The 25,740-nt window shown below is 40.0% G+C and overlaps 1 protein-coding gene across 6 annotated transcripts in view; it reads left to right on the plus strand.

The window, feature by feature from the left end:
- Positions 1–25,740, plus strand: part of MAP2K4 (mitogen-activated protein kinase kinase 4) — a 119,890-nt gene that overhangs the window by 21,713 nt on the left and 72,437 nt on the right. For all 6 annotated transcript variants that reach the window (XM_036341650.1, XM_036341651.1, XM_036341652.1 and 3 more), the window contains one exon: positions 14,780–14,882. In XM_036341650.1, coding sequence (XP_036197543.1) covers positions 14,780–14,882 — 103 coding nt within the window. The remainder of the gene's footprint in view (positions 1–14,779; positions 14,883–25,740) is intronic.

The following is a 25,740-nucleotide window of genomic DNA, read 5'->3' on the forward strand; positions in this document are numbered from 1 at the left end:
GACCCCCACCCTGAAGGGTGTGTGACCAGCTGCAAACAGCCATTGTCCCCTCATCCAGGCTGGCCAGGCACCCCAGTGGGGACCCCCACCCTGATCCAGGATACCCTTCAGGGCAAACCAGCCAGCCCCCACCCATGCACCAGGCCTTTATCCTATCCTATAGAGTAAAAGGGTAATATGCCTCCCAGCACCAGGATCAGCGGAGCTGCGAGGCCTCCTGGCACCGGGATCAGCGTGACAGGGGGCAGCGCCCAAACCCCCTGATCGCCCTGCGGCTCTGTGTGTGACAGGGGGCGGGGCCACAACCTCCCTATCCACCCTGCTCTGTTCGTGATGGGGGAAGGCGCCCCAACCCCCTGATTAGCCCTGCTCTGTGCCTGATAGGGGGTAGCTCCCCAATCCCCTGATCGCCCTACGGCTCTGTGTGTGACAGGGTGCGGCGCCCCCCCCACGGGCCCTGCTCTGTGTGTGATGGGGTAGAGCCATAACCTCCCCATTGGCCCTGCCCTGAGTGTGACAGTGGCGGCGCCCCAACACCCTGATTGGCCCTGCGCTGTGGGTGATAGAGGGCGGTGCCCCAACCCCCTGATCTGCCCTGCTCTGTGTGTGACGGGGCGGTGCCCCAACTCCCCTATCGGCCCTACTCTGTGAGTGACAGGGGGGAGCTCCCCAACTCCCTGATTGACCCTGTTCTGTGTGTGTCAGGGTACGGAGCTCCAACCCCTCTGATGGGCCCTGCTCTGTGCATGACAGGGGGCAGCGCCCCAACCCCCTGATTGGCCCTGCTTTGTGCATGACAGGGGGTGGTGCCACAGCCTCCCCACTGACCCTGCCTTGAGTGTGACAGGGGGCAGTGCCCCAACCCCCCAATTGGCCCTACCCCAAGCATAACTGAGGGTGGCATCACAACCTCCCAATCGGCCCTGCTCTGTGCATGACAGGGGGCGGCGCCCCAACTCCCCAATCGGCCCTGCCCTGAGCCCGACCAGGGGCTGCACCTAGGGATTGGGCCTGCCCTCTGCCACCCGGGAGCAGGCCTAAGCCTGCAGGTCGTTATCTCCCGAGGGGTCCCAGACTGCGAGAGGGCACAGGCCGGGCTGAGGGACCTCCTTCCCCCCCAGTGCACAAATTTTTGTGCACCGGGCCTCTAGTATATATATATATATAGACCCTCTTAACAACGAGTTGATGCTTTTAGCAAAAATACTTATGTCCCTCCTACTTTCTTTTACTTAGAGGTGGAAGAGAGAACATTATTTAATTTTTAAAAACTTTTAATTATGGAAGTTTTCGAACATATAAAAATAGAATAGTATAATGAACACCTATGTGCCCATTACATAGCAACAGTTATCAATATATGGCTAATCTTATTTCATTTGTTCCTTCTCCTGCCGTCTATCTCTCCTGAAATATCTTTTTTTTTTTTTTTTAAATATATTTTTATTGATTTCAGAGAGAGGAAGGGAGAGGGAGAAAGAGATAGAAACATCAATGGTGAGAGAGAATCATTGACCAACTGCCTCCTGCATGCTCCCCACTGGGGATCAAGCCCACAACCCAGGCATGTGTCCTGACAGGGAATTGAACTGTGATCTTCTGGTTCATAGGTTGATACTCAACCACTGAGCCATGCCAGCTGGGCTCTCTGGAAATATCTTAAAGCTGATTCTGTTTATCATTATTTCATCCACATATCTGTCAGTCAAAAAACTTCTAAGTGATAAAAACTCTTAAATACAAAACCTAAATACCATTATTACATCATTAAAAAACCCCAAAATATTTCAGATAGCCACTCATGTTCAGATTTCCTTCAGTGCCTTACAAATGCTGTGTTTATAGTTGATTTGTTCAAGTCGAGATCTCAACAAGGTCCACACATACTGCACTTGGTTGATTATCTCTTAAGTTTCTTTAGATCTAGAGCAGTTTCCTCTTTTCTTTTTTCTTGCCATTTAGCCATTGAAAAAATTGGGTCATGTGTTTTGTAGCATTTTGCACATTTAAATTTGGCTGATTATATCCTTTTAGAAATTAGTGTTTCACATGTTCCTCTTTGTCCTGTATTCCCTGTTAATTGGTAGCTAGATTGAGACTTGATCACATAGAAGTTAAAATAGATAGAGCTGTGTGTTTTTTGTTGCATCATATCAAGAAGCAAATGATTTCTGGTTGTTGGTCATGTTAAGATTGGTCAGTGGGTGTAAGAGCTGTCAGTGTGATTCATATAGGCTAACTTTCCCCATCACCTTCAACCTGGTCGTTTGGCCACCATCAGGGATTTTTGTCTAAATTAAAAATGGTTAATTTGTGTTTCCAAACATTTGTGGACTCTGCAAATAGTAGCTGTAGTCTGCTCAAAAAAAAAAAGTTTGTGTTTGGGGCATACCATCGAATGCAAATTTTAGAGGTAAGCATTGACCATTTGTGACTTAAATGTGAAATTATGTGTATATATGCACACATATATAAAAACATTTATCATGATTTTCTGTACTTTGAGATGTGGACGAAAGGGACCACATGCTAACCTGACAAGCTCAAGGAAGGCCTGCATGCATTCTTGCAAACTCAAAGACCTAAAGTAACCACAAAGGATGCTGAAATTAAACTTTAACTAAAAGCAGTTATGATGGATAGTCAAGCCCTAGGCCAGTATCTTTCCTGACAAGGCCAATCTTTACCTTGAGGCTATTTTTTTGCATCTATGATAACATATTCTTGAAATGTCAGGGTAACTTGAAACTTCCCTTTTTGCTGGACCCCTCAGGGCACAACCAAATGCCCTGGGCACCAGGACACAACCATATATTCCTTCATTGTTATTGTTACCATGTTAATTGTTGACTGTTAACTATTCTGTACCCACCTAAGTAAAAGAAGTATGTGTCTATCATTTTATCTTTTATCCAATCCCAGAGGTCCCCCCCCCACCCACTTTGCTTTCTCCCGACTCCCTAATCTATCACCAATGGATTTCATGTAACCCACTTAGTCTCCTCCTTTGCAATGTATAAAAATAGGTGAAAAACCACCATTCTTCAGAGCATTATCCCAATCCATTGAGATTCTACTTCCTGGCAATTGTCGACAGTTTGGCTCAAATAAACTCAAAAATTCTTTACAGGTTTGAATGTTTTTATGTTAACAGAATTAAAACTGGACATTTATCCTTCATACCCTGGAATACGAGTTGATATGTTCATTAATCAGGGTTCTTTTTAACTTTTAAAAATCTTCTAATCTCTGAAGATAATGAAAAAACATGTCAAATAATAATTCTTGATATTTTTGATGAAGTTGTAGAACCAGTGGGTATGTAAGACTAGATCTATTAAATTAAGATCAATCTTAAACTGGTATAAGCTTTGTTTACCAATTTATATTCAGTGCTCAGAATGCTCAGGTCCTTCCAGTCATTACCTTCCCCAGTACTTGGGATCCAGAATTAGTCACCGAAGAGCAGGCACTTTGGTTATAGTAGAAGTAAGAGTTCTCATTCTTTTCAGTGACTGGTATATTCTTGTCCAACAGTGTAATTATTCACCCTTCCGTAGTAACAATTTCTTAACCAGTTCTCCTTGTTCACTATTCTGTTTAGTCACCCATCTTGTAACTAAATTATTGAAGTCTCTCCTTCATAGTATTCTAAAACGGACTTGCTCTTGCACAATTTGTAAATAACAAATTAGAGAAATTTCAGTCTCATGTACGTATACATTCAGGAAGTAGATAGAATACAACAGACCCTCCTTGAGTGCAATTTACTCTTGATTAATATAACTTTAGTCTAACTTTTAAAAAACTTCAAATTATAGAATATATTTATGGGCAACAAATAGTACTTGTGTTCACTAAGAAAAGAAAGTGTTATTCACATCTTAATGATTTTTAAATTGGGAGGTGGTATTCATTGGAATCCAAAGAAGCTATTCAGACGCTGGTGAGAGGAGTATAATAGTGCTGTAGTTATTGCTTGTATATATACAATATGAGCTTTGTGTAGAAGATGCTTATTCGTTTTCCACCTCTGTTATTTGCTTTGGTAGTGACACAGTGGATCTGAATTTAAATTGTAAATCATAAAATTTCTTAAAAAGATATATAGTATAATGTAGCAGCGAAATGGAAAAAGTAGAGTATACCAAAGATTGTCACATGCCGTGCAGTTTGAGACAGTTAAAAATGGCAAATTATCTTTTTAAAAGCCAGAAGATGGCTGACTAACACGTGTCATGAGGTTCTATCAGTAAGTAGCATTTTTTCAGTCAAAGCTTCTGGCTAACTTTTTCAAAGAACCTACATAACTTCTATTTGTGCATATTCTGATTGAGAAAAAAATGAAGCAACAAATTAGATATACCAAGAAAAACAGATAAAACCCCCAATTGAGATATCTGTGTGAAAACTATTTGTTCTAAAGTTGTTAAGTCAAAAACTTAAGCTTGGATTATTAATTCCAGAATGTTCGAGTTGCTGTTATACTCCAGGTGCTGTTATGTAAAGTACTGAGTCACTGGGCTGCTGTATCTAATTTCCAGTGGACAGAGGCATCCAGTGAATGTCAGGTTCTGCATGTGAAGAATGCATATGCTCAAATGCTGACTGTGTGCCTGAAAAAGAAAGGGCTTATTATATAGATACTAGGGTCCCTCGGTCTGGCCTGCACCCTCTCACAGTCCAGACCCCTCGGGGGATGTTGGATAGCCAGTTTTGGCCCTATCCCCGCAGGCCCGATCCAGGCAGGAGGGAGCCCGATCCTGTGCGTTGAGCATCTGTCCCCTGGTGGTCAGTGTGCATCATAGCGACTGGCCATTCTGGTCGTTCCAGTCATTCCGCCGTAAAGGTCACTTAGGCTTTTATAAATATAGATAGCTAAAAATTACAGGGTGTGATTTTCTGCGTGCCCCTCCTCTGCAGTTGTTAAATTATTGCTAAACTATTGATGTGCTTTAGAATTAGGAAGTCATCTTTGAAATAAAGCTTTACTTCTGCTTTAGGTGGGACAAGCTACCGGAACAAAGCTTATATCCTATTGCTTCACAGCAGTGACTCGCTCTCCTGTTTGAGTGCAGGTTGTCTCCAGCCGCAAATGGTCAGGAAAATTGAGCCTTATTGTCATTTAAAGGTGCCATTTAGTGGTAAAAGTTTATGGGAAGGCTTTCCAATTTATCATAATTGCATTAAAATATATGCAAATTGTTGTGTATGAACAAAATTGATTCCTTTTGTCTTTCTGAATTCCTAAGGAGTATGCTGTAAAGCAGGGTTATTATAGGTAAAGTTTTATATGGTGATGGTATTTGCTTTGGGGATAAAGTAATTGGGTAGTAGGATGAGGGAGTCAAATGTTCCCTGGAGAGTAGAGAGAGGTCAAAGTTAATGTGAACCATTATAGAGCCAAGTAGAAAGGAAAAAAAGTAAATAAGACCCTCTTTGATTTTCCTGAGTCAGCATTATGTGGTCATGTATGTTCATGCTTTGCTTTAAAAAGACCTTTATGAAATCAGGAGTTTGAAGGATTTTTGACTTGATAATTCTTGATAATGTGTTATATTTGTTTATAAATCAACTATTGATATATGAGAGAGAAAAATATATTTATGAATAATACCTTTCCACTTTATCTCTAATTGGATTGGAATATTTTTTACTTGTTTTTAGACTTGCTTATAGATTTTGATAGTATAAAATGTCAATTACAAATATTAATGGAAATAAAAAGATTTCTTGAAACTGACTTCTGTTGCTTTTAGAAAATCTTAATATTCTTTACTTCTCAGTATTCCAGATGTTAGCACTCAGGTGTTTTCTGACACCAACTGAGTGTCCAATAGTTCACTTCAGTTCTGACACTATCTACCTGGAGTTAGCGTAACATCTCGCCAGTTAAAGGGTTTTGCCTCACAAAACTGCCCCTGCTTCAGATCCATCTGTTACTTGCTTTGCTAGCAAATGTGGTACTCCGGTTACCCACACTTCTGCTTTGTTCTCTACAAATCAGAGGGTTCCCTTGATACCCCTTTGCCTCCTGCACCCACATTCAGTTATTTTCTAGACCAGCTCACAGAACTCATGTTTACTCTGTATTAGAAAGATACAACTCAGGAACAACCAAATGGAAGAGATACATAGATCAAGGTGTGGAGGGAGAGGTGGTGCAGCGCTTCTTTGCCTGCTTTGGGTGCAGCATTCTCCTAGCACTTTGATGTGTTCACCAACCAGAAAGCTCCCCAAACCCATTGCTTAGGAGTTTCAATGGAAGCTTAATTACCTACTCGGGATTGATTAAATCATTGGTCATTGGTGATTGAACTCCATCGCCAGCCCTTTTCCCCTCTGGAGTTTAGGAGGCAGGGCTAAAAATTATAACTCTCTAATCACTTAATTGATTTCTCTGCAGATCTGCCCCCATCCAGAAATTTTGTAGGGTCTCTCTTAACCCTCATCTCTTATTAGCATAAAGTCTGGTTTGGTTGAAAGGGGCTTGTTATGAATAACAGAAGACATTCCTTCACTTAGGAAATTCCTTGGGTTGCTGCAACTTGGGACTCATACCAAATATGGGGTTCCCTGTGAACATATATGCTTTTACTAAAATGATAATTTATTAGATACATTTCTTATTGTCTGATTTAAAAAACCCCTTACTATTTATTAACATTTTCTGGTGTCAGTAGGCATCTACCTGTATTTTTTTTGTGTGTAGTATTCCAGTTTTTTTTTTGTGTGTGTAGTATTCCATAATTTTTATAACTAATCTAGTGTAAATACATATAACTAATATCATAGTAGTTATTATTTTTTCATAACTACTCTTTTTTAAAAAATATATATATTTTATTGATTTTTTTACAGAGAGGAAGGGAGAGGGATAGAGAGTTAGAAACATCGATGAGAGAGAAACATTGATCAGCTGCCTCTTGCATACTCCCTACTTAGTATGTGCACGCAACTAAGGTACATGCCCTTGACCAGAATTGAACCTGGGACCCTTGAGTCCGCAGGCCGATGCTCTATCCATTGAGCCAAACCAGTTAGGGCTCATAACTACTATTTACCAGCCATTGTATTTTTAAGGTATAGTGATCCTCACCACAGCAGTACTGCCAAGTAAGGAATTGTTTTTATCTTGGGTTTACAGATGTGTAAATGACTATACTGTAGAAATATCCCTGTTTTTATCCTTACCAGTATTTTAGTGGTGATCATTTAGCATCTAGCAGAAATAAAATTTCCCCCTATTCCTACCCTTTAGCCTCCTCCTACCACATTCCTTTATAATTTTGGCAGGATGCCAAACAAAAATTTTGTGGATAGGTCATTTTGTTTCCACTGCCTGGCATACTACGATTGTGTATAATTGTGATATTTCTGCATGTATGGCTATGTAAATTATTATATTGCACTTCTCCAAAACCCATCTTATACTAAAGTGCTAAAATGTGTTAAAAGGGTAGTTGTTGGCATGTTTACTTGGTTTCTTAAACTCAGAACATTCAGTTTTCAAAATGCATAGCTGCATGGATCAGTAACAGTGTTTTATTTTATTGATGGAGTTCAGAGTTCCAAGGGAGAGTTATGAATTTTTGCTCACTGTTAGGTATCAAAGATGGAAGAGGAGCGGGCAATATAGTATTAGCTGATAGTTGCTCATTTAATATTTGGAATGCCTGAGATTGCAAGTGTAAGATAGAACTGACAGTTTTCCATTTCTTATATTCCAAGCCCAACCTACTTCCTCTCTTATTCTCTGGAACTTATGAAATAAATTAGGGCATTCATTACTGTAGTAATTTAGGCAGAAGAGGAAATGAAATTAAGTTCTTGTCTACTGTTCTATTTCCTCATTTCTGAAATTGTTTGAATATACCTAGTAATGTTGTAGTTAGAATTGTGTATTCCTCATTTCATAACCAGTGATTACAAATAATTATTTACATAAAGTTATTCTGGATTCTTGTTCTGTTTTGAAAATAAGGTACTAAGAATGAAAGTCAAGGGAGAAATGAGAATTTGAGAATTCAATGTTACCCCCCCCCCCCCCCCCCCCACCCCTTAGGTGGGATGCTCTGAATACTTGCAGGTCAGTCACCAATATTCTTGAAGGTATTATATGAGTGACTCGTTCATTGTACTGCAAGTTCTCATTTTCTGCTATTCTGGGTTCCATGGAATTCCCGTGGGGGCAGTGGGGGCACTTAAGAGGGACTGACTGTTCCTACCTAGTTCCTTTGGCCTGTGAGTAGTGGTGTAAAAGAGCAACTATTTAATTTTTAAGATTCTGTTAGCTGAGTGGCAGTTCTGCTGGTCTCCCTTGAGCTCACTCACATGTCTGCATTCAGTTAGTAGATCTGTTGGGGCTGACGAAGCTCAGCTGGGATGGCTGGTATTTCTGGACCTCTTCTCCCTGTGGTCTTTCATTACCAAGGAAGCCAGACCGAACTGCTTTGTGTTTAGATTCTGTCACTTTCCAAGAAAGTAAAAGTGGAAGCCACAGTCCTCAAAGGCTTAGTTTTGGAAGTCATTAAACATTCCTTCTGCTTGCCATATTTTTCTGATCAAAGCAAATCCCAAGGCCAACCCAGATACAAGAGGTAGGAATATAGACTTTGCCTCTTAATGGAAGGAACAGTAAAGTCATATTACAAAGAAGTATGGACACAGGGAGCTTTGAATCATTGGTGACTAGTTTTATAACAGTCTACCATATAACACCCAGTGATTCCTTAGTATTATATAAAAAAAAAACATTCCTTTAGAGGCAGCTATTACACAGTACAGGTCCTTCAGTGATCTTTATTGCCATCCTATATAATAAAAGCCCAGCGACTGAATGGTGGAACAGCCATAATGACTGGTCGACCAGTCACTATGACGCACACTGACCACCAGGGGGCAGACGCTCAACGCAGGAGCTGCCCCCTGGTGGTCACTGCACTCCCACAGATCAGCCCGCAGCGGGAGCAGGCACTCAGGGTGGGTCCACAGCTACTCGGCTGACCAGGATGAGCGACGCCCCCCCAATAGTGCACGAATCCCGTGCACTGGGCCTCTAGTCAGCAATAAGAACTTTGCTATTTACTATTTCAAATTTGGTGAGATCATCGGTGTTGAAAATATGTAGATTGACTAAAATATTTTACAGATGGTCTCCATTCTTACAGGTTGGGTGGGAGCATTCTGATCATTATGGTAACAATCTTGCTTCCCTATCTATATACATAAAAGCCTAAGTGACCGGCTGACCATTCAACTGGCCAACTGATACCTATGACGCACACTGATCACCAGGGGGCAGACGCTCAACGCAGGAGCGGTAACCACAGGCATGGAAACATGGGACAGACTGATGAATCTCAGAGTGAAGCGGGGAGGGGGCAGGGTGGGAAGAGATTAACCAAAGATCTTATATGCATACTAGAGGCCTGGTGAATGGATTTGTGCACCGGTGGGGTTCCTTCGCCTGGCCTGCACCCTCTCCCAATCCAGGACCCCTTGGGGGATGTCAGAGAGCCAGTTTTGGCCCGGTCCCTGCGGGCCAGGCCGAGGGACCCCACTGGTGCACAAATCTGTGTACCGGGCCTCTAATGGTACAATAAAAGAAAAGCCCACTAGCTTGTATGAGAGGGTAGTGCAATGTTTATTAAAAAAACAACCTAGTAATTCTAATTCAATAAACACTGGGTGTTCACAAAAATGTATACACACTTTAACCGCTGACAACTCAATTTTGAAAATGAAATTTACTTAATGAACACTGCCTTTATAATTATTCAGTGTGTGTATATTTTTATGGGACACCCTATATTTGTTGAACTGCTATTCTAGTTACCTATTACAGATGATTTGCAGAGCTTAAAGATAAATCAAAATAGTTAAACATTTAGAACAGAAAATAGTACACAATTTGATGATGGGAACAGCCTTGAGGAGTATGAGAGAGGTTTACAAGGTGGACCCAGTGTAAACATAGTATCTCTCTGAGGATGGACTGGTTTTGGAAACTACATAATGCTGCTGCTTAATAAATAACAGGGAAATGACACCTTTTTCTTATCTATGGAAGGTGGGGGAGAGATGCTTTTGGTAATCTAGATTGCAGAGTGGTCATCTTCCATATTTGAGTGGTAGACTCTCTACTGCCCTTCATGATATCTTTGACCAAGGCTGAACTCAACTGTTGGCTCAGCTTAGAATATTATGAAAGTGATGTTAAAGGTTTGTATTACTTGAGAAGATAAATGGAGGGATAATATTCAGGGCTCTTTATCTTGCTTAAGGCCAAATACAGCTGAAAGATACCTTCCTTCTAACTTTAATATTGTGTGACCCTGTGAGATGCTCTGTAGTCAGAATTACAGCAAAAGATATTCTTAGGCTTGAGTGAATATGGATATGCTTGGACAAATTCTTGTTCTTCAGTCATAGTTCTGAATATTCTTAAAGATCCCATGCTTGGGAATGCTTCTCTCATGAGAACTGTTGAAGAAGAAATTGTCTTAGATGATGATGTGAGCAAGGTTGTTTAAATTGTACTGGGTGTTCTCTTAAGGGAGAGCTTTGAAACCAGAATTTCAATGGTGGTGCAGAGATTGGTACCCTCAGATCTTGGAATGGCTGAGTGGGGCCTGAGGCTGCTGATCCACTAGGCCAGCCTCTGGACTAGCTATTACTCTAATTTTCCCAGTGTGTTGAACAGACATCCTCATTTTCTCTATAAGCCAGAGCATGAGACAGTTAGGCAGTGCTGCCCTAAAGGATATAGCCATGCTTTGCAAACATTTTGGGTTGAGGACAGATACTGTTTTTTTTTTTATCAGTTGGGGTTCTCGGTTGCAAACAACAGAAACTTATTCTAGCTAATTTAACCCACACTGAGTTGTCTGGGGCTGTCCATGTCAAATTTATTTTCAGATCAATAAACATTTGAGAGCATTTTCTACATAAGGCACAGAACTTAGGCTTTAAATATATAAAGACAATCTTTTCTTTTAGGAGAGAAGATATTTTCTCCTGCCACATAAATAATTTAAGATGTTTGATCATACCTGGTTTCTAGCCTGTTGTAGATAAAGGGGAGGATCTGTTTATCTCTGCTGACTGGTTAGGAATTGGTTATTTGGTGACAGTCTCACCAAAGGGGTAATTATAATCACAAGTTTATAATCTTTCTTGATCAAGAACTTTAAACCCTGCTGTACAAATATTTTAATTTCTCTTAGCTTCTAACAGTCTCCACAGCCCAGTTATAGTATCACTTCTTTCCCTGTACCCTTTCTTCCTATGGAAGTTGTTGCAGGCTTTTGGAAAAAATTCATTTTAGTCTAATGTCTTATTTATAGTTTTGCCATTAAAAATATCTGAATACATGGTGACAAGTTGCCTTTAGGGTTTAGTTTTTGTGGTCTTTGAGAAAGAGAAGTAAAGATGAGAAAGACCAGTACTTGAGGTTCTTAGAGAAAGTTAATGAGAAGAGAGATGTTTTAAACAAACAAACATAAAAGGCTCATGTCTACAGATCTACATATAGCCAGGAAATTCCTCTCCGGAGTATTGTAAAGTTGCCTCTTACTGTCCTTCCCTGAAGCTCACCTTTGATTGACTTTCCGGGCTGTTCCTTTTCCTCCTTAATGCTGCCTTGTGAGTTCATCTTAACTGATCATTTGGAGAGTTGGGGGCACTATAGAGAACAGGTTATGTAACTTGATCTTATCCTGAACTCCCTGGCACCAGCTTTAGGCTCTCAGTCACCTCTGCTTAAAGGAGCTTTGAAGTTTATAGAATTATTTAATGTATTTTGCTAGTGAAAGATCAGGATATATACTGGGTAATTTTCAAGATAGCTGCAAGTGTTTCTGAAGTATAGAGTGTGTTTACATCTAATTTATGCAAGTTAAGTCATATTCCATTACACATGTGCTTATTCATTTTTGCAATAAATGCCCTTTGAAGACCCCAATTAATTTTTGTTTAAATGTGATTGCAATGTTGAAATAGAACCTGTGTTGTGCATTATATATAAATATTTATTTTCAATAAAACAGTTTGAGTAAGTTTTAATTGTAGTAATATATTTTGTTTGCCTGCAGAGGTGAGCTACTGCCCTCTAAAATTAGGCTTTTGAAGGAAGGACCAATTTTGATTTTTTTCTTTGGGTAGTTTTCACAATGAATCTTTGTTGTGTCATTGTCCTACATTTGATCTTAGTCTTTTATCATTTTCACCATATAGAGGTGATGGACCATGTACTGGGTGGTTTCAGATGTACTTCACATGATATGTGGTGTTCAGCTTTGATTTGGGGTGTTTGTGGACTTTGAGCTTATTCAAATTTATGATTGCAAAAGCCCTTATATTAATTTTATCTTCAGGAACTTTACTATATAAAGTAACATTCATAGGTTCCAAAGATTAGGACCTGTTATCTTTGGGGTCCACCATTCAGTTTGCTACAGTCTGCCTTCTGGCTCCCAAATATTCACATCTGCCCCAAGTGCAAAGTACATTCACCCTACAGGTCCAATCCAGATCTCACCTGGACGTAATCAGCTCCAGCGTCTGAAATCTGACCACCAAAATCCTCTACATCAGGTATGGGTGAGATTGAATGCGACCCATTTTTATATATAAACAAGAAGGCCAGTTATCTGCTTCCAAGATACAGTGGTGGGTCAGGCATTGGATGAAATTGAAGGGAGAACAGGAGACAATTGAAGGAAGAGAGGAGGCAGCAGTCCCAAGCAATTTCAAAATCCATCAGGGCAAATTCTGCCAAGTTTCAGGGCCTGAGAATAATCTGCCTTTAAATATTTCCTAAAGACAGATTTCCAAGAAGTAGAAGAGCACATTTATTTAAAAATCTTTCTTGTATATTGCTGAACTTCTCACCAGAAAAGATATCAATTTACTTTTCCACCAGAAGTGTATTATACTAGTGATTATTTGACCTAGTCACTTTGATCATATGTTATCATTAAAAATATATATGCATATGTGTAAAATAAAACCTCTAAACTTTGCTAATTTCACATGAATAAAATTTTTAACTGTTTTTGGTATTAGTGAGTGCCTTTAATAATTCTTTTATAATTTTTCTTTACTGTTTATACCCTTGCCAATTTTTAAATTTTTATTGATTTGTGTGATGTTTTTGTATATTTAGAGTTTCTGATTTTGTATTTATTTTCCCAAGTTTTTATTTTCATTTTAAAAAAATATATTTTTATTGATTTCACAGAGGAAGGGAGAGGGAGAGAGAGAGATAGAAACATCAATGATGAGAGAGAATCATTGATCAGCTGCCTCCTGCACACCCCCGACTGGGGCCTGAGCCCACAACCCAGGCATGTACCCTTGACCAGAATCGAACTCAGGACCCTTCAGTCCACAGGCTGACGCTCTATCCACTGAGCCAAACCAGCTATTTGGTAGATATTTGGTAACTGAAAGGCAAATTATGTGGAAAATTCATGTCGTACTGTGCTTATCTCTGAAAATGATGTGTCTGGTCTTCGGAATTCACGTCCTGTAGAAGGCCCAGCCCTAAGAGCTGATCGGAACCCTGCCAGGAGTTCTGTGCATTCTGCGGTCTTGTCCAGCTAGTGTGCACACTCAAACTTCCAAATCCCATCCAAGTACCGGGCTGCACAGGTTGAGTTCTCTAATTCATCTTTTGAATCCAGAGAGGTGGGAAAGTGTTTGGATTTCAGAGATGTTTGGGTGGGGAGACATATGTATAATATGTATAATTTAGTGTGAAGAGTGAATGCTCGAACAAGTATCCTTAAAATGTAATGAAACCAAGATGGGCTTAAAAATGCTTAAAATCCCAACTTAGTTACAGTTTCCATATACTAGAATCCTAAAGAAATGGTTTATAAGATTTATTGAAATAGAAAGAAACATGATCAGTGGGTGAAGCAGGCTATAAAACGGTATTACCGTCTGATTTTAATTGTAGAGAAAAAAATATATGTATAGGAAATAGTCGGAAACAGACAATGATTAGTTTGGGGTAATTGGACTTTTAAGTGTATATAAATATTTCAAATATGTATTTTATAGATGTATATATTATATTTTATATATTTTTTGATTTATCATTTCTGATATTTCTGGCTTTTTATAATGGACATGTTTTGTTAGTTTGATGTAAAACATTGATACCTTCCTCCTTCCCAAAGAAATTGCTCCAAATAAATTATTATTTGGCATACCTTTATTATTAATTTGAAGTTGACCCTGCCATGATAATTTTTAGCTCATTGTGCTTGCGAATGCTTCAGATTCTACTCTAACTTGTTTATAGCATATTTGAGGGAAAATGATTTTTATTAAACTAAAGCATTAAAGTATAACACTGGAAAGGTTTAGCATTTTTCAGTGTCACTGCTGAGGTAAATGATTTTCATGTTGGTATTTTCATTTGCAAAAGTGTTAGCATCTCTGAACAATATAAAGGATGCACTGAGCATTGTTTTCTGTTTTACTGGAGCATATTGAGTGATTTATGGATAGTAACAACTTTAGATCATTTTGATTTACTTTTCCTTAATTCTGAAAATTCCTGGTTGCATTTTAGAACATTATGCTCTAATATTATGTCTATTTTATTACATAATTATATTATGTAATATATATACATATGTATATATATTACATATAACTATATGTTAAAGCAAATTTTTTTGCCTTTTGATAATTTCTTTTGCCCTCAGAATAGTACCTGTTTTATAGTACTTGAAACTTTTACTTTTTATTTGTTATTTCTTAGGTAAACGCAAAGCACTGAAGTTGAATTTTGCAAATCCACCTTTCAAATCTACAGCAAGGTTTACTCTGAATCCCAATCCTACAGGAGTTCAAAACCCACACATGTGAGTATTTCTGTAATAAATAAAAGACTCAACTCAAGCAAAGCTTTTAAAAGTTACTGCATTTTATGGATTATTTCAAGTTGAGGGATTGGTGTTTCCATTATTTTTATGGGCCATTAGAAATATTACTATTTGAACTTCAATAGAAAGGTATTGGTGCTGTAGTTTGAAGTAGGTAAACACAATTTTTCTTTTAAAGTTTACTTGAAAGGAAAAAATAACTAAAGATTTTGATATATTTATATCTTTTTAATTTCTTTCTTACTGAACTGAGAATATTGTTTATACCTTTCTTTCTGGATTTCCATTTAAATTGTGATTTTTAGAAAATGTAATTTTTTCCTGTATATCTGCATTAGCCATCTCCATTGACTAGGTGACAAAATAGATTCCTACTCCTAATAAACTGACTTTCTGTGAGATTTCTATGTCACAGTAAATCGAAACGGTGCGTACAGGTGTCAGTGATTATTTTTAAAATTTGTTCCTTAAATATTTTTTATTTAAAAATAGGATGTTGTAACATGTCACTGAAATTATTAGAAACATCTGTTAATTTAAAATAATACCTTCAGAATAATACTTCACAGAAACCTTTGATTGAGTTGAAGTGATGTATTAATAGATAATGTCTATCTAACAATGTAGTGGCTTTACATTTATATTTATGTCCATAAAAATAATTTTCATCCAGTTCTGGTATTGAGAACTCTAAAGCAAGTCGTGAAAGATATGGTTAAAAAACCTGTCAGAATAAATTATTTTATAGTTTTTAATAATTTCTCAATAATTTGTATTCATACCTTATTAGACTACAAGTATATTTATTCTTCCTAAAGAGGCACATTTATTGCTATTTTCTTGTCTTTTGATGTTAGGTATGCATTGTATTTACAAATACTAACAAATTGGTAGAAGGAAGAGTATATTGCAGCAGAAATGCTGAAAATATTTTATTTTTAAAACAGCAGTCTAGAAGGGAATAATGTGTGCCTGTATATCTGCTCTTATGCTTTCACCTATAAGTTTAAAGGGAGTGAAAAATATTTTAAATGAAAACTGGAGTAACAGTTTATTTGACTGGGAATAGTGTCTGTCAGTTTAATTAGACTGATGTTCATAATGGAATTTCTTGTCAGAGCTCAGCCTGACAAGTGGGGGCTATAGCATTGAGGAAGGAAACTCTTAGTACTGCTTGATTAGTCAGAGCTCAGCGCAAGGAAACACTCAGAAGTATCTCCTTCCTCCTTTCCTAGAAATTTTAGTGAAAGCTGGTTCTTGAACATAGTCTATTAACCGTGGTTGCTAGATGAACCATATGTGTGAAGTCTAAGAAAGAAAGGCTATGCAGTAATTGCCAAACTTAAGAGATATTCTTCGTACTTTTTTTTTTAAACCACTTTGGACAAAGACAGCCTGATTTGTATTAGAACTGGAAAACATTCACATATATTGGAACTTTCTTCCTTCAAGAGTTTCTTCATGGCCGAAACCGGTTTGGCTCAGTGGATAGAGCGTCGGCTTGCGGACTGAAAGGTCCCAGGTTCGATTCCGGTCAAGGGCATGTACCTGGGTTGCGGGCACCTCCCCAGTAGAGGATGTGCGGGAGGCGGCTGGTCGATGTTTCTCTCTCATCGATGTTTCTAACTCTCTATCTCTCTCCCTTCCTCTCTGTAAAGAATCAATAAAATATATTAAAAAAAAAAAAGTTTCTTCATGTATAGGGATTCATAGACAAAAATCTTTTCTTTTTTTTAAAAATTAACAGTAAACAATAAAGAGGGTAAAAAAAAAAAGCTTTCTTGCAAAATTTGAGTCCATCAGGTGTTTTCTGTTGTTGTTAAATGTACTTCATCATAATCCTGTAACCAGTAGGTTTCTTAGCCTTTGTTGCTTCCCAGCAGGTATTAAAAGTTTGAGAGGGCAAGGTTATAGGCATTTTTACTGTTTGATAGAATGTCTAGAATTTGATTTTGGTGTATAAAATTTTAGACCCAGACTTTGTTTGAATTTTCTTACTGCACTGGCTTATTATCTGGGTCGGAATAGCTACTGCCTCTTAGATATTGGTCCAAGACAGTTGTTTCACTACTCGGGGCAGCATATCTCCTCTGCCCTCCCACCCCTTCCATAGAGGAATCCTTCTTTGTTCTTCCTCTGAATTGTGTGCTGTCAGCACTGAAAGTACTGTTGGTCCCTGTTTAGGGTAACTAGTTGCAATTAGGAAATATAACTTAAAGTTTGTGGGGGTTTCAAAAAAGATTACCTCTGTGCTATTTATATGTGTTTCCTCCTAAAAGTTCCTTCAACTTTACCTACATATATATACTAGAGGCCTGGTGCACAAAATTCGTGCACTGGCGTGAGAGGGTTGTCCCTCAGCCTGGCCTCCGCCCTCTCGTAGTTTGGGACCCTTCGCTCCTTACCGCCTGCCTACTCACTGCTCCTTACCGCTTGGCTCGCTGCTCCTAGCACTGCCGCAGAGACAGGAAAGGCTCCCACCACCACTAATGCGCTCACGAGCCTTGAGCCCGGCTTCTGGCTGAGCGGTGCTCCCCATGTGGGAGCGCACTGACCACCAGGGGCAGCTCCTGCATTGTCTGCCCGCTGGTGGTCAGTGCGCATCATAGCAACCAGTTGCTCTGTTGTAATAGTCGCGTGGGCTTTTATTATATAGGTAATACTTTTTAATGAATTTAGGAAAAGATAAGATGAACTATAAGCCATTGATGAAGTTAAGATTATGTCCTGAGAAGAAGTTTCAGGTCTCCTGGCTGCAGGATTCTGTAAAAGATTTTAAAAAGAAATTAAGACTGTTCTTACTTCCTGTGAACCAATAGTTTAAATAAATTCCAAGAAATGATAGCTGGCTACAGCAATTCAGAAGTAAGTAGTAATACAGATTGAATTTCAAATGAATGAGTGGTGCAGCAAGGTTAAGATCACAGTAGATAAACAACTTGATGAAAAGTTTAACAAAGGGAACATGATTGAATGGGATTTTGAAAGACAAATAGAGAATAGATAGAAGGGAGAATGGCTTTCTGGTGAGTGTAAGTACAAGTTAAGTTTTGGATACGTGTCACGTATAGATCTATGTAATTGTAGCAGAGATGTTATTTATATATTACCAATTTCTATCATTGGAAACTTTTAGCATTTTTTCTTTATTTTTGGTATTCAATAATTATATGAGGATATGCTTAGGTTTGGATCATCTTACTCTGTATACTGGAAGAACTGTTTCAGGTTTAAGATTCATGTATCTGTTTCTGAAAAAATTTCTTTTTTTTTTTTTTTTTTTAATAGATTCCTTCATGTTTTTCCTATTCTTCCTGAAATGTGTGTTTTTTGGATGTCGGACCTCTTGAATTCCCTGGTTCTCTGACTTTTCTTTCATATTTCTCATCTCTATTTTTTACTGTATAACCTAGGAGATTTCCTTTATATTGTGACTCTAATATAGAAAATTTTATTTTAATTTCTATGAGTGATTGTGGCTTTTTCTTAGTATCTTATTCATGGTTTATGGTTGTCAAATCTGGAATGTTAAAGTCTTTTCTATTATCTAGGGAATTTATTTCCTAAAGGGTCAGTTTTTCTTTTATCTTTGTCTTTCTCCTTTGTGTTAGTTTTGCCACTACTGCCTTAAAATTCTCTATTGTCCATAGATGGTTGAGGATGAGGAAATTAGAAGGCTGATTGGAAGTTCTGGTTATTGAAGGTCAACTGGTGAGCTTGACTTTATTTAGTTTTCTGCAAATGGTTTGAGAGCTGGCTGTCAGGCCGTGAGTATTCTAGATGCCAGAGTAATAAGTAGGACCAACAGTCACCCTAGGAGGCCTAGTTCTTTCCATATAGTATGTTTATTTTCTTTAGAGACATGCTTTTTTTTTTATTATTGTTATTATTTTGAGGGGCGGTTAGAGAGGAAAGGAGGAACTAACTAGACCTTTCTTCTAGAAAGACTTTTAATGAACTTACCTGTTTCTAGGCCTCCATACCTTCCTACTGTGGATGCCCTCTGAGGTTCTGCTGGGACCATTGCTTATCTCTCATCTCTGCCGTATGCTCCCTTCCACCTTGTGTTATGGGCAGTAGTTTTCTTTATTACTATTTTTTTTTAAAAAAAACCTTTGCCGAAACCTGTTTGGCTCAGTGGACAGAGCGTCGGCTTGCGGACTGAAGGGTCCCGGGTTCGATTCCGGTCAGGGGCATGTGCCTGGGTTGCGGGCACATCCCCAGTGGGAGATGTGCAGGAGGCAGCTGATCGATGTTTCTCTCTCATCGATGTTTCTCACTCTCTATCTCTCTCCCTTCCTCTCTGTAAAAAATCAATAAAATATATTTAAAAAAACCCCAAAAAAACAAAAAACCTTTTATTATGAAAAGTTGCAAGCCATACATACAAAACTAGAGAGTGGTAGGCGAATCCGTCTGTATTTATCAATCAGCGTTAGCAGTGTCCGCAGCTAATGTGGCCAATATTGTTTTTATCTATTCTTCAATTCCCCTCTCCCCACCCATCCAGCCCCTTAGTTTTAATAAAATTTCAGACATACCTACATTTCAGGATGTATTTCTACAAGACAAGGACTCCTTTAAAAAAACATAATGACAATACCATTGTTATATCTGGTAAAATAAATCTTGAATGTCATCAAATAAGTATATTTGATGTATTAGTTTTGATACAAATAAGTATATTTTTTCAGCTTTATTTTTGAGTAGTTTGAAGCAGGATCTGAACAAGGTCCTGTTTGCAGCTGGCTGATAAGTCCGAAACCATTGAGTCCCTTTTCATGGAATTAATCAGTTTTGCTTTGCTTAGACATTTTGTCTGCTTTCAGGCATTCAGAAAATTTGTTTAAATCCCTTAGTTTTTCCATTACTTTCTTTAAAAAAAAAAAAATTCTTTTTATGCAAGTCCTTAGAGAGAGAGGAGAGAACCTGAACAGGAAATCTTTGTTTTTAATTATCATTGGTTAAAATTATTATAAATGTTTCCAACATGTAAGGCATGAGTTTATTATAGACTCTTGTACCTACTACCTAGATCAAGCATGTCAAACTCGTGGCTGGCAGGTGGCATGTCTTGTTTAAATAAACGAGTTTGACATGTTTGACTCAGATGTAACAAATGTTAACATATGCTCCTGGGCTCTTTAAGTGAAAGATTAAGCTGTAAAACTAAAGAGTGAAAGGAAAAACTAAAGGAAAATGTGTGGCTACCTTTTAAATTTCCATCAGGATTGGATTATCTAGGCACTATAAGTTTTTATAATAGCCCAGGGGTATTTTTATAAATGTGTCAGGCTTGTTCTAAAATCATGTTCTGTATATAAACTTGACATGAACAGTAGCAGGTATTCTGTTATGGTCTGTGTTTTCGTCATGCTGAGTAGGGAGTGAATGCTCTCAGTGTACTGCATCATTTAGAATGCACCAAATACAATTGTGACTCTGAACGAACAGTCCCTTTATCTTCACAGCATTTCGGAATGGTACAAGAAGAAACACTAGCTTAAAAGCTAACATTTGAAATGAATAATGATGCATACAAATACATTTTGGGCCTTAAGCTAAATATTTTGGAACCATATGTTCTAAGTTTGTTGAGACCAAGAGAATCTCTACTAGCTCATTTATCTTTATTACATTTGAGCAGAAAATGGCTTAATTGTGCTACAGAACATCTAGGAACTTTTAAAGTCCCCCTGTTAATCATTACTATTCTTCATTCTGTGATGTGCCTACTCAGGAGAGCTTCATCTTAAAACTAGAACACTAATTATAAATTATCTAGGCACTTATTGCTGGTTAAACTGTGGAAGCTTTATCTTTTATACTTTACTAGAGGCCCAGTGCATGAAATTTGTGCACGGTGGGTGGGAGGAGGGCGTGGGGGAGATTGTCCCTCAGCCCAGCATGCACTCTCTCCAATCTGGGACCCCTCAGGGAATGTCTGACTGTCCATGGGTATCGGACCTATACTGGCAGTTGGGACATTCCTCTCACAATCCAGGTTTGCTGGCTCCCAACTGCTTACCTGCCTGCCTGCCTGATTGCCCCTAACCACTTCTGCCTGTCAGCCTTATCACCCCTTAACTGCTCCCCTGCCGGCCTGATCGCCCCCAACTGCCCTCCCCTGCCACCCCCCCCTGCTGGCCTGGTCACCCCTAACTGCCCTCCCTTGCTGGCCTGATCGCCCACAACTGTTCTCCTCTGCTGGCCATCTTGTGGCTGTGGGCACCGCCATCTTTGAGGGCGGAGCAGTCAATTAGCATATTCCCTCTTTATTGGATAGGACTAGAGTCCCGGTGCACAAAAATTTGTGCACTTGGGGGGGTCCCTCAGCCCGGCCTATGCCCTCTTGCAGTCTGGGACCCCTCGGAGGATGGGGGGATTGGGCCCAAGCTGGCAGTCAGACATCCCTCTGGCAGCCCAGGAGCCCTCGGGGGATGTCCACTTGCCAGCGAGGAGCAGGCCTAAGCTGCAGTCGGACATCTTTAGCGCTGCTGAGGAGGCGGGAGAGGCTCCCACCACCACCGCTGTACTGGCTTGTGGCTGAGCAGAGCTCCCACTGTGGGAGCGCACTGACCACCAGGGGGCAGCTCCTGCATTGAGCGTTTGCCCCCTGGTGGTCAGTGTGTGTCACAGTGACCAGTCATTCCCAGTCGTTCTGCTGTTAGGGTCAGTTTGCATATTACCCTTTTATTATATAGGATAGAGGCCTGGTGCATGGGTGGGGGCCGGCTGGTTTGCCCTGAAGGGTGTCCTGAATCAGGGTGGGGGGTCCCGCTGGGGTGCCTGGCCAGCCTGGGTGAGGGGCTGATGGTTGTTTGCAGGCTGGTCAACCCCCCCCCCCGCCCAGTGGGTCCCTCACCCCATGGAGGTTTGGCCAGCCTGGGTGTGGGGCTGATGGCTGTTTTCAGGCTGGCCACACCCCCTTTAGGGTGGGGGGTCCCCACTGGGATGCCTGGCCAGTCTGTTTTCAGGCTGGCCAACCCCCCGCCCCCGGCAACAGAAGCTTCCAGCCTCTCCTTTTTTTCTTTTTTCTTTTTTTTTTTATTACGGGATTTATTTACCTTCTATAATTGAAACTTTGTAGCCTTGAGAGGAGCTCAGAGCCGGTGAGGGCGGGCAGGAGGGAAGCCTCCTGCTCGCTCCAGCTCTGTGGCCACGGCTGGCTGAAAGCAGGTATCTGTGGTTTATTTACCTTCTATAATTGAAACTTTGTTGCTTTGAGTAGAGCTCAGAGCCCGCTGCAGCAAGCAGGAAGCTTGGCTTCCTCCATCATTGGGGCAATCAAGCCTCCTGCTTGCTCCAGCTCTGTGGCTGCCGGCTGCCATCTTGGTTGGGTTAATTTGCATATAGTTGCTCTGATTGGCTGGTGGGCATGGCTTAAGGCATAGTGAAGGTACAGTTAATTTGCATTAGTGTAGATTATCGTGGATTAATCATTGTAGTTAATTTTGGAGTTCTGGCTTCTATCCCAGCCACTTAGCTCTTATTTTTTTAAAAAAATACATTTTTTATTGATTTCAGAGAGGAAGCGAAAGGGAGAGACAAAAACATCAATGATGAGAGAGAACTGCTGATTGGCTGCCTCCTGCACACCTCCCACTGGGGATCAAGCCCCCAACCTGGGCATGTGCCCTGACCTGGAATTGAACTGCGACCTCCTGGTTCATAGGTTGACATTCAACTACTGAGCCACGCTGGCTGGTTGTGACTTTCATTATTTTATACCATGAGTTAGAAGAGAGGGATTTATTGTGTGTGTGTTTGTGTGTGTGTGTGTGTGTGTGTGTGTGTGTGTGTGTGTGTGAGAGAGAGATAGAGAGAGAGGGAGAGAGAGAGAGAGAGAGAGAGAGAGAGAGAAGAGAGAAGAGAGGAAGGGAAGGGAGGGGGGTATTGACCTAGGTGTGTACTACTTCATGTAAAATCTCATACTTAAGCTTCATAGGCTAAGTGTTTGTAAGGAGGGAGAGGGCTCTATAGTTTTGTGTGTTCTCATTCCCCAGAGATGTGCCTAGGACATCTCTGGTTAATTCCTAAGTGAGAAAGCCACAGTATACATGAGTTTAAAAGGTGCTGTTTTTTGTTTTTTATTTTCCATCTCTGAAAATTGTTGACACAATCTCAGTAATTTGGAATTACTATAGTGGAGCACTTTCACAAAATGATAGTAATGGAAGAAATATTTATAGGTATAGCTCTAGATGGTTTGGATCAGTGGACAGAGTGTTGGCCTATGGACTGAAGGATCCTAGGTTCGATTCTGGCCAGGAGCACATGCCTGGATTGCGGGCTCTATCCCCAGTGGGGGATATACAGGAGGTGACTGATCAATGATTCTCTCTCATCATTGATGTTTCTGTCTCTCGCTCCCTCTCCCTTCCTCTCTGAAATCAATAAAGAAATGAAAAAATATAGGTATAAATTATTACCCCAAAATTTAAAACACCAATTTAAATACTACGAGATTTTTCCTTTCAACCCCCCGTCCCTCCCAAGCTGGTTTAGATTTACTGCTGCATACTTTTTCTTTCTTTTTTTAAAAATAAAATATGTTTTTATTGATTTCAGAGAGAGGAAGGGAGAGGGAGAGATGATGAGAGAGAGTCATTGATCGGCTGCCTCCAGCACATCCCATACTGGGGATCAAGGCCACAACCTGGGCATATGCCTTGACCTGGAATTGAACTGTGAATTCCTGGTTCATGGGTCAATGCTCAACCACTGAGCCACACTGGCCAGCCCAAACTTTTTCTTATTGTGGCAAAGCATACATAATATAAACCTAACCATTTCTCAGTGTACTGCTCAGTGGTATTAAACACGTTCACATTGTTGTGCATCTGTCACTACCATCTATCTTTAGAACTCTGTAATTTCTCAAACTGAAACTCTGTAGCCATTAAGCACTAACTCCTCATTCCTCCTCCCTATCCCTGCCAGCCCCTGTTCTCTTTCTGTTCTATGAATATGATTACTTTAAGTATCTCTTATAAGTGGAATTACACAATATTTTGTGTCTGACTTTTTTTTTTTAAAGAAAGTGTGTTTTTTTTTTTTTTAATATATTTTATTGATTTTTTACAGAGAGGAAGGGAGAGAGATAGAGAGTTAGAAACATCGATGAGAGAGAAACATCGATCAGCTGCCTCCTGCACATCTCCTACTGGGGATGTGCCCGCAACCCAGGTACATGCCCTTGACCGGAATCGAACCTGGGACCCTTCAGTCCACAGGCCGACGCTCTATCCACTGAGCCAAACCGGTTTCGGCTTGTGTCTGACTTATTTTACTTAACATGATGTTTCTATACTCCATGTATGTTGTAATGTATGTCAGAATTTTCTTTATAAGCCTGAATAATATTTTATTGCATGTGTATATGACCTTTGTTTATCATTTGTCTGTGGTGGACATTTGGGTGTGTCTACCTTTTGAGTATAGTGAGTAATGCTGCTGTGTGAGATAATGTTTTAAAGCTTTCGTATGGTACTTCTTCAAGTTCAGAGCTATTTAATATTTCCTTCAGCCCCACATTCTGCCTCCGTGTACCTGCCAGCTTGGCACATTCCCCGAGTGAGAGATTCATGGAGAAGTGATTCTCAGCAGAGGTTATGGATGACCTGACTGTCTGTGTGGCCCCTTACCCCTGGGGATTCATGGTATCGTCTCCTTAACCTGGATGTTTATAGGCGAGGGATCGAGCGTTAATTCTGGAATGTTTATTGAAAGAAATTAATGATAAATAATGTTGAGTTTCTTGTCTGCTAAAAATGAATTTACTTTTGGTATTTTAAATCAGTGGTTGCCAGCTGGTGGTCCGCAGACCACTGATGGTCAGTGAGGTCTGAAAGGTTGGTGACTGCTGTTTTAATTCATCTGTGTTCTTGAATCAGAGACTTAGGCAGACATTTAAAAGATTTCCCTGTTCTTTAACCTATAGTCTAGCAAAGTTCTGATTTTTAAAGGAATGTCTGCTTTCCTTGCTTTTGTTGAGGTTTCCAACCATTTCTAAACAGGCAGCAAATTAAATAAATAAATAAATAAATAAATACACACACATATATTAATATATAGAATATTTTTTTTATTTTAGAGGGGAAAGGAGAGGGAGAGAGATATAGAAACATCAATGATGAGAGAGAATCACTGATGGGCTGCCTCCTGTATGCCCCCGACTGGGGATAGAGCCCACAACAGTCATGTGCCCTGACTGGGAATCCAACCATGACCTCCTGATTTGTACATAGATACTCAGTCACTGAGCCACGCCGGCCGGACCCCACCCCCACTTTAGGTGCTGGTCAAAAACCTGTACTTCTGACCGACAGGCTATAGGTTCCAACTACCTCCTCAGGTTCTATTAATTTGCTAGAGTGGCTCACATAGCTCAGGGAAACACGCTTACCAGTTTATTAAAAGAAATGATAAAGGATACAGATGAACAGTCAGATGAAGAGATCTGGGTGAGATCATAGGGTGAGATCTGGGAGAGTCCAGAGCAGGAGCTTCTGTCCCGTGGAGTTGGGTGGGATACCAGCACCCAACTGTGTTCCCTGCCCTGAAAGCTCTCTGAACACCCTTGGGAGTTTTATGGAGGCTTCATCACACAGGCACGATCAGTTATTAGCTCCATTTTCAGCCTCTCTGCACTTTGGAGGCCTGGGGCTGAAAATTCCAAGTTTCTAATCATGTCTTGGTCTTTCTGGTGATCAGCCCCCATCCAGGAGTCCCCAGTCACTTCATTAGAACAAAAGATGCTCCTAGTGCTGTTATCACTTAGGAATTTACAAGGGTTTTGGGAGCTCTGTGCCAGGAAGGAGGGAGTAGGTATATA

The sequence above is a fragment of the Myotis myotis genome, unplaced genomic scaffold (genome assembly GCF_014108235.1).
Source record: "Myotis myotis isolate mMyoMyo1 unplaced genomic scaffold, mMyoMyo1.p scaffold_m19_p_17, whole genome shotgun sequence".
Lineage (NCBI taxonomy): Eukaryota > Metazoa > Chordata > Mammalia > Chiroptera > Vespertilionidae > Myotis > Myotis myotis.